Here is a 10,319-nt window from a genome sequence, read left to right on the forward strand (position 1 = left end):
TCAGCACAGTTTAGAGTTTGCAAAATCCCCTCGACACAGTTTCCCAGACACGATCGTTCTGAAGGCCGACCTGAACCAGCTGTAGAAGAACGCGTAGATGAACGGGTTGAGCGTAGAGTTGGACAGCGCGAGCCAATTGAGTAGTTCGATCACAGGAAGAGGCACGTTAACGTGAGTGAAGGACAGAACGGTCGTACAGAGGAAGAAAGGAAGCCAGGACATCAGGAAGACTCCCATCACGACGGCCAGAGTCTTGGTCGCCTTCCTCTCCGTCTTACCGCCGCTCGTTCCCGACTTTGTGCTCGTGCTCTGGATGCTGCGGGCTTGTCTCTGCGCCACGAGGCAGATCTTCATGTAGACGCACAGCATCGCGATCACTGGGAGGTAAAATGAGAAAATAAGCCCCAAAACGCTCGCCAGTACGGCGTTACTCAAACACGCCGTGCCACATTTTCCCTGGTTTGCTCCTACGATTATGAAGCCGACGCCGATGAGGAGGGAAACGGCCCAGCTCGCCGAGATCATGGTCACGACCACGCGCTGAGTTATCTTAGCTCTGTAGGTCAGAGGCTGACACACGGCGTGGTATCTGTCAATGGAAATACAACACAAGTTCAGAATAGAAGCCGTGCACAGCGACACGTCGAGGGTGCTGCGGACTTTGCAGAACACGTCGTCGGAGTAGAGACACGAGACGACGGAGAACTCCATGGTGAGGGGGAAGACCGCGGCCCCGACCAGCAGGTCGGCCACGGCCAGAGACAGGATCAGGGAGTTAGTGGGGGTGTGGAGCTGTGTGAAGTACACGATTGAGATTATTACGAGGAGGTTTCCGCACACGGTGACGACGGCTAAGGAGCCGAGGAACACGTGAAAGAGCGCGCAGAGAGCGGAGGGGCTGCGTGTCAGGGCGTGAGCGGCGTCGGTCTGATAGCAGGGATGGATCTCAGTGAGCAGCTGCGTCCTGTTGGTGCTGGGGTCTGTCTCCATGCTTGTTCCTGTCATTCAGTTATGCATGCGTACAATCTGAACACTGATCCAGGCACAGTTTAAACATCGGTTTGCTCTCCGTATGGGTTCACACCGTGCTGCACCTCTGCACCTCTCACACCCTCCACATGTGCAGGGGCGTCCTGGGCGACTGTGGCGCTCTGCACGACCTACACTGAATATTTACTCACTCCCGTCTCATTACCATAATTATTATGAGTCCGCCTGCAACACGCCTACCAACCAGGTACAGTGTGTGTGTGTGTGTGGCTGTGTGTGAGTGTGTATGTGTGTAAGCATGTGTCTGTGTGTGCGTGTGTCTGTGTGTGTGTGTGTCTTTGCATCTGTGTGTGTGTGTGTGTCTGTGTGTGTGTGTGTGTGTGTCTGTTTGCGTGTGTGCATGTGTGTGTCTGTGTGTGTGTGTGCATGTGTGTCTGTGTCTCTGTGTGTGTATTCAGGTGTGTGTGTGTCTCTGTGTGTGTGTGTGTGTGTGTGTGTGTCTGGGTGCGTGTCTGTGTGTGGGTGCGTGTCTGTGTGTGCATGTGTGTGTGTGTGTTTGTCTCTCTGTGTGTGTGTGTGTGTGTGTGTGTGTGTGTGTGTATGTCTGTCTCTGTGTGTATGTGTCTCTGTGTGTGTGCATGTGTGTTTGTCTGTGTGTGTGTGTGTGTGTGTGTGTGTATGTCTGTCTGTGTGTGTGTGTGTGTGTCTCTGTGTGTGTGTATGTCTGTCTCTGTGTCTGTGTATGTGTGTGCATGTGTGTGTGTATCCTGGCTGAACCAACATGGGAAAGGTTGTTTTCTACCTTTGTCTTGATCAGGACTCAGAAGTGGAGCATTTTTTTTGTCCAAATTAATTTCCATGTGCATTTTTTGTGTTGCACATTTTTACACACAACAGTTTGATCGATTACTTTAACAGAAATCTCTTTATTCGCCCTCCTCAGGACGTCTTCTCCCTTTTGTTTCTGAGTCCTAACAATCCAAGCTCCAACTCCTGAGCCTGGCCACCAGCTTCACAAACCATGACTCCATTAAACGGCTGTAATCAGTGGTTGTGAGTGTAGATGTGGGTTAGAGCGGGGCTCTACGGTTTTACTAAACTAACTACATTAATCTAATAACTCCCGCCGTAAAGGGCGTTAAACCGGTGAAACAGTGCCACACTCAAACTCAAACATCCGATCACTGTCTTCCACTTGTTTAATTGCATTAGCTTTCCTTTACACACATGCTAAGCTAACTAGCAACTGAAGAGTAACCGTGCCGTTCGCCAGGTAATCAACTGAAATGACACAAAATAAACCACAGACATGTTATCTACTGTATAATCCGCGTACACGAACATGCTTATAATATTCAACATTACTCCATTAGATGGCTGTAATCAGTGGTTATCAGTATAGATGTCGGTTAGAGCAGGGCAGGTGAAGCAGGCATCCTCTAACTCAGGGCTGCCCCCACCCTGCTCCTGAAGCCACCGTCCTGCATGTTTTACACACACACCTGATTCTAATGATGTGCTCGTGAACAAGCAGCTGAAGCTCGTCACAGGTTTGAAACTCGTTAGAATAAAGGTGTCTTAGGGCGCACTCACACTGTCCTTCCGCACCGGGCCAAAACCGGTTTTTCGGCTAAAGCCTAGTGCGTTTGACCAGTGTGAGTGCAACCGCTCCGCGCATAACTTCGGCACGCGGGCCGTCCACGTGTACGAGCACGAGGCCTACGGCGGTTCTGAGGTCATTTCCTGTGCGCCTGTTGGGACATAGAAAAAAGAAGGAGGGACCATGCGCAGACATTTAAAACAATGGCGGTGAAAGGTTCACGTTGGTGTGATGCGGAGGTGGAGTGTTTACTGCAGATTTGGTCGATGAAAAGATTCAAAAACAGTCGACAAGACGCACAAAAACTCCGAGGTCTACGGAAAGATCTGGAAACAAAGCCACGCATCGCCATGACGTCATCAATACGTGTGACGTGTTACGGCGTGATGACGTATAGGCAGCAAGAAGCATTCTCCGAGGCCCAGGTAGTGTGAGTACAAACGGGCCTGGAGGGGGGGACAAGGACCCTTAAGCACGGGGCACGGGACGGAGGCACAGTGGGAGGGGGCCCTTAGAGAGTAGGGAGAAACCTAAAACCTGCAGCCACAGCAGGTCAGTCTGACACCCCTGGGTTAGAGGATGCCTGCTTCACCTGCCTGTAGGCTCAGAAAGCTTTAATCAATCTGCTTTTTGTTGTTTGTTACATTTGTTTCTCATTTTTAGTCACAAAATCCGTTCGAAGCACCGCGCGTCTTCAAGGATGTCAGCATAAATATGACCGGCTCACAAAGCCATGACAAAAGACAGTGAGACGGGGAGAAGCGCAACCGTTACCAATATTTATTTAAATAAAGTACATAAGTCATAATGATGCTATGAGGTGTGAACGTGTGGTTATCAGTGTGTCTGCCGATGACTGCAAAGTGTAAAAACCAGGCCACAGCCAACAAAACAAGACAATGGCGCCGGAGGAGAAACCAGGTCCTTGTGGTGAGAGAGAGAGAGAGAGAGAGAGAGAGAGACTGCGACGGCCTGCTCCTAAAACTTCCAGGAGACCGACCAGGTGCTCCTTGTTTCAAGCCCCGCCCACTGAGACACCTGCAGACAGGAACGGACGCACTGAGCAGGCCGGAGAACAGCAGGGGGCCGTCACACAGCACAAGGTAGTGAAGGTGCAGCAGCGTGTGTGTGTTAATCATCTTTGTTCAGGGTTCAAACTCCTTTTCCAAGCTTTTCCAGCACCTTCCAGCTGTTAATTACATGTTTATACAAATACACACATATTAAAAATGATCATTTTAGGTTTTTGCAGTAACGTTAAGAGAGATGATGTTATTCTATCAGCAACTAAGAGTCTGTTTAGTAATACAAGATGGTGAGGATTTAAATATTTAAACTATACTATACTTTAATTATATTAACATTTCTTGTTAAAGAAATTCAACTTCAAGCATTTTCAAGCACTTTTCAAACCTTGAAAACATTCAAATTTGAGCATTTTCAAGGCTTTAAAGCAGCCGTACGACCCCTGTCACAGGCTATTACAGTTACAGGATCATTACAGTTTTGAATTAGTATAATCCCCTCTAAATATCTTCCCCGAGAGGATGATCCTGAACGCAGACCTGAACCAGCTGTAATAGAAACCGTAGATGAACGGGTTGAGCATGGAGTTGGACAGTGTGAGCCAGTTGAGCGTCTCGATCACAGGAACAGGCACCGGGTCTTTACTGAAGGGTAAGAAGGTGATGCAGAGGAAGAAAGGAGTCCAGCACAGAAGGAAGACCCCTAAGACGATGGCCAGGGTTTGGGTGGCTTTCCTCTCCATCTTACTGACGGTCGCCCCGGGCTTCGAGCTCTGGATGCTGAGCGCCTGCGCCCGCGCCACCAGGTAGATCTTTAGGTAGATACACAGCATTACGACCACTGGGAGGTAAAAAGATAAGATAGGTCCGATAGTGTGTTCAATGAGAACATCAATTAAACACCTTCCTTCGCATGTTTCATTGTATAACCCAGCGATAATGACGCTGACTCCAATCAGAGCCGAACCCCCCCAGCTCACCAGGATCATCATCAAAGCTACGCGGTGGTTTATTTGACTTCGATACGTCAGCGGCCGACACACGGCGAAGTATCTGTCGATCGATATACAACACAGGTTCAGAATAGAGGCGGTGCTCAACGATATGTCAAAACTGCCTCGCACTTTGCAAAGTAACCCCTCGTGACGCAGACACGAGCTGAGCGAGAACGCCATGCTGAAGGGGAAAACCACCATCCCCACGAGGAGGTCGGCCGCGGCCAGAGACAGGATGAGGTAGTTAGTGGGGCTGCGGAGCTGCTGGAAGTAAAATACGGAGATGATGACGAGGAGGTTTCCACACACTGTGATAACAGACAATAACATCAGGAAAACATACAACGACACACATGTGAAGGAAGGGTTCTTCGTCAGGGTGAGATGGAAATGATCTGATTCGTAGCAGGGGTGCACGCTCGGCACCGAGGTCCTGTTGAGAGCCGCCTCTGGGTCCATGCTTTCTATAAGCCAGTACAATTCACATCAACAAGGAGCAGGAATTTGCACGACACTGACACAAATCTGTTATTTCTTCATATCACGCCTCAAACCCGTAAAGGAGTCCACGCACTCGTGCTGAACTCAGCGCCACTCTGCAGAACCTGGATATTTAACCTCTACCTGAGCAGCAGCTGCCCTATCCGAAATGGGACCGCGTCTTATTTGCATACCATACAACCAGCGTGTGTGTGTGTGTGTGTGTGTGTGTGTGTGTGTGTGTGTGTGTGTGTGTGTGTGTGTGTGTGTGTGTGTGTGTTCAAGGCTCATGTCATAGGTTGACTCTGGAGAATGAGCAGAACTGCGCAATCTAGTGTCTCATGATTATGATGATTAAAGTCGCAACAACAAAAGATAACTCCAGCAGGCGGGTTGCCAGGTTGGTGGGTGGGTGTGTCAGCGATCAGCCTGTGACACGTCAGTGAGGAATCAAACAGGGAACCACTCACTCAGACTAATCAGTTCATTTGACAACAGTATTTTAACGTTAGCGAGTTTTTCCTTGAGTGCTGTTGAATCCATTCACTCGCTCTCAACTCACAATGATTCCTTGTTTCCGTAGCAACAACAGACAACCCTGGCAACCAGCAACGCCCAACGCTATTGGCTGCTACAGTGGAAACACAACGGGACACAAAGTCAATGTCAAACCTGTCAAGAACTTTCATTCTGTACTGAGACATTTGAAGTTCATCTTGATGCTGATTCTTTTGCACTTTTACTAAAGTAACATTTTGAATGCAGGACTTTTTACACACTGGGTATTCTTCCACCCCAGGTCACAACAATAACACTCTGACTCTCAAGCATTCACCACCAAAAACAACTTGGTGAATAATATAAACACTGATCAGAACTCAAGACGTGTGCCTCAGTTTATTTGAACGCCTCAGCTTTGCCCCAATCCGGAAACACTGACTTGAAAATATCAAAATGCCATCGATTGACTTGAGTGACCGGTGATTCGCCGCGGCGTTGAGACACCAGATAACCTCTGCGAGCAGCCGCCGATGACGGCAGGCGACGAGGCAGAGGTCGCTGTCGTAGCTGTGTCGGCCTGTTCAGCTGTCGTGTTGTAGGGAAGTGGTGGAGCACAGAAACAGGCGTTGCTGCTGCGGCTGCTCTGCGGCCAACGGCAGTCCTGTAGCTAGCACCGTGCATGTGGGACTTGACAGCGTAGATGCCCATCGAGGCTACGCTTATCTTTCCTTCACAGTACAGTACAGTACAGTACAGTAAACCTCCTTATTGTTCTCAGCGACAGGCTCCAGCTGTTGTTTGAACTCAGGCATCTCCAACCATGAGTCCGCAAACTTACATTTCCCCATTTCGGAGTTTGTTTTGCACCGGGACGAGGGCGGAACGAGCCGATCGAGACCAAGTGCGCCTGCACATTGTTGTTTTTAAAAGTCCTGAGGGATGAATATAAATACGTACAGTCACTTTTTGGACAAAGCTGGAAGACCAACAAAATTTGATACCTCATTATATTGCGGTTATGACTTTTTAATACTTTTTAAGGGCGTTTTAATTGTAATCATTTTTTAAGACTCAGCAGACACCCTGACCTTGTATGGGCCTAGTTTTGCAAATTAAAAGATGTACAGTATGTTGACCATACCCTCACCTGTGGTCATGAAAGCTGGGTCAGGACCCAAATAACCAGGTCCAGGTCCAAGCGTCTGAAATGTGTTTCCTCAGGAGGGGGGCTGGAGTCTCCCTTAGAGAGAGGGGGTGAAGTTCAGCATCCGTGAGGAACTCGGAGTAGAGCCGCTGCTCCTTTGCGTTGAAAGGAGCCAGTTGAGGTGGTTCAGGATCATCTGGTAAGGATGAACCCTGGGCGCCTCCCTAGGGAGGTGTTTCAGGCACGTCCAGCTGGGAGGAGGCCTCGGGGAAGACCCAGGACCAGGTGGAGAGATTAGATCTCCACACTGGCCTGGGAACGCCTCAGGATCCCCCAGTTAGAGCTGGTTAATGTGGCCTGGAAAGGGAAGTTTGGGGTCCCCTGCTAAAGCTGCTGCCCCCGAGACCCGACCCCGGACAAGAGGCTGAAGATGAGATGAGATGTTGAGACGTACTGTATGATTATGCTCTTGTCGTTCACTTGAGTAAAAACATATGGTATTTTTGGTACAGTTTCTGTTTGAAGGATGATAGAAGCACAAACATGTAGTCAGTGACAAAGCATCATCGGCTAAATAGTGATTGTACATCCAGCCTGAGGAGTAAAGTGGGTGAAACACGTTCCTTCCTAAAACACAAAAACACTTTTTCATTCTAGTCTCGTTCATTTCGTTCGTATTAAACTTTTTAAACTGTTGAATGTTGAAAATATCCAGATACACACTGATGTGTCTTCATAATGATGTCTCCGGTTAGATGATGTGATGCAACAACCTTCAATTAGAGGTGTGAATGCATGACACACACACACACACACACACAAACACACACACACACACACACTCTCACACACACACACACACACACACACACACACACACACACACACACACACACACACACACACACACACACACACACACACACACACACACACACACACACACACACACACACACACACACACACACACACACACACACACACACACACACACACACACACACACACACACACACACACACACACACACACACAAGCTCACACCTCTCCAACCTGGGACCTTCTTGTTTTCGAGCAACAACAAAAGTGATGGAACAAAACAGATTTATTGCCACTTAATGTTCTGAATCCTGACACGATGCACCACAGGGTCCAATTTAATGAGAAACAACAGACAAGAAATCACAGTTAGTCGTCGTCTCAGTCCCAGGACCATGGTCTGTTTACTCTCAGGTGTGAGTGTGTGTGTGCGTGTGTGTGTGTGTGACCGAGCACAAACACACAACAGAAAGTTTTGAAACCAGAAAAGTAAAGTACAGTTAGAAGAACGTCATCATCCTTTACTGACCAGTAACACGGGGGTGCTGACGTAGAGGCATCTAGAATGATTGATTACAGGCAGCAACACTGTTGGAGTATGAATCGTGCATACGGTGCAAGAGGAACGGGTTTTCAGGGGTCTTGACCGGGGGCATAGCTCTGAAGATCTGGAGCATCTTATATTTATATTTATCCAGAACATCGCACGTTCAGTTTTAATGAATATAAACGATTATTAAGGCTTTATCAGGACTCAGGCAACAGGCTTTAACCTGAACAGTGTCTCACTTGTCTTCTTCTACGACGACTAATACAGGTCCTTAATGAACACACTGCAACGTCGTTCATACCTCACAATAATCTTTAAAAGAAGAAGAAGGAGGAGAAGAAGAAGAAGAAGGAGAAGAAGAAGAAGAAGAACTTTTATTAATCCCGCAACGGGAAATTAAATTTTTTTACTCTGTTATTATTATTACACACACACACACACACACACACACACACACACACAGGACCTATAAACATGCAATAAATGGAGAGATGTCAGAGCGAGGGGGCTGCCAGTGGACTGGCGCCCCGAGCAGTTGGGGGTTCAGGGCCTGTTCCCAGCTGGACGTGCCTGGAACACCTCCCTAGGGAGGCGCACAGGGTTCATCCTTACCAGATGATCCTGAACCACCTCAACTGGCTCCTTTCAACACAAAGGAGCAGCGGCTCTACTCCGAGTTCCTCACGGATGCTGAACTTCTCCCCCTCTCTCTAAGGGAGACTCTCTGTGAATTCCTGTTTTAGATTTGGTTTAGAGAAAAGTCTTCACGACCCCTAAAGGCCACAAGAGGCGGACTGATTCTCTACGCTCATGAACTGAATGGGTGAAGAGAAATCCTGTGCTCTGATTTAAAACTGTTGCGTGAATAATCACCTTCATGACTCAGCCACGTATAACTATTTTAGGTGTGCACCTATTTATTAAGTGCAAAACTAACGGGTGTGGTCGACTGCAGCTGCAGCCTACTGTTAAATACATTGTTGACTATTAATTCCTCTTTAATTCAGCAGCTGTCCACAGGCTGCCATGCCTCAAAAAGGCATCTGTTCCTTTGTCAAATTATTTTGGATTTACCGTAAAGGAAGGGAACAAGCGTCATTATCTCTATAATTAGGTCCGTTCTCAAAAACTCAATTAGGGTTTTATGTGTGATCTCACTGAAATAAGGCCGCACTCACTCTGTCCATCCGTCCCGTGCTCAAACAGCTTCCACGGCTAAAGTTGTCTAGGAGTGATACGCTTGCCGTCCACGGCCCGTTTGGGAGAGGTGGGCTTTTGTAAAGCACGTTTGCACGTGTACGAGCACGAGCGTGCGCACGTGTACGAGCACGAGGCCTACGGCGGCTCTGAGGTCATTTCCTGTGCGCCTGTTGGGACGTAGAAAAAAGAAGGAGGGACCATGCGCGGACATTTAAAACAATGGCGGTGAAAGGTTCACGTTGGTGTGATGCGGAGGTGGAGTGTTTACTGCAGATTTGGTCGATGAAAAGATTCAAAAACAGTCGACAAGACGCACAAAAGAAAAGTCTGGTTCCTTTGACCAGTGTGAGTGCAACCGTACCGTGTCTAGGAGCGGCACGCTCTGTCTGCCTGTCTGACTGTCTGTCTTTATGTCTGTCTGTCTTTGTGTCTGTCTTTGTGTCTGTCTGTCTTTATGTCTGTCTGTCTTTGTGTCTGTCTGTCTTTATGTCTGTCTTTGTGTCTGTCTGTCTGTCTGTCTGTCTGTCTTTGTGTCTGTCTGCCTGTCTTTGTGTCTGTCTGTCTGTCTGTCTGCATGTCTGTCTTTGTGTCTGACTGTCTGTCTTTGTGTCTGTCTTTATGTCTGACTGTCTGTCTTTATGTCTGTCTGCCTTTGTGTCTGCCTGTCTGTCTATCTGTCTTTATGTCTGACTGTCTGTCTTTATGTCTGACTGTCTGTCTTTGTGTCTGCCTGTCTGTCAGCCTGTCCGTCTTTATGTCAGCCTGTCTGTCTTTATGTCTGCCTGTCTGTCTTTATGTCAGCCTGTCTGTCTTTATGTCTGCCTGTCTGTCTTTATGTCTGTCTGTGTGTCTGCCTGTCTGTGTGTCTGCCTGTCTGTCTTTATGTCTGACTGTCTGTCTGTCTTTGTGTCTGTCTGTCTCTATGTCTGACTGTCTGTCTGTCTTTGTGTCTGCCTGTCTGTCTTTATGTCTGTCTGTCTGTCTTTGTGTCTGCCTGTCTGTCTTTATGTCTG

General features: G+C 48.1%; 1 protein-coding gene across 1 annotated transcript; it reads right to left on the reverse strand.

Annotated features, from left to right (window-relative positions):
- On the reverse strand, positions 1-6,439 carry LOC310961736 (uncharacterized protein; the record flags this gene model as incomplete). Its single annotated transcript, XM_083933947.1, has 5 exons — positions 1-998; positions 3,591-3,628; positions 4,093-5,074; positions 6,060-6,258; positions 6,341-6,439. The coding sequence occupies 5 exons, from the start codon at positions 6,437-6,439 to the stop codon at positions 1-3; spliced, it is 2,316 nt and encodes a 771-aa protein (XP_083790073.1).
- Positions 6,440-10,319: the final 3,880 nt, after the last annotated feature.

Source organism: Echiichthys vipera (assembly GCF_963691815.1).
Source record: "Echiichthys vipera genome assembly, chromosome: 19".
NCBI lineage: Eukaryota > Metazoa > Chordata > Actinopteri > Perciformes > Trachinidae > Echiichthys > Echiichthys vipera.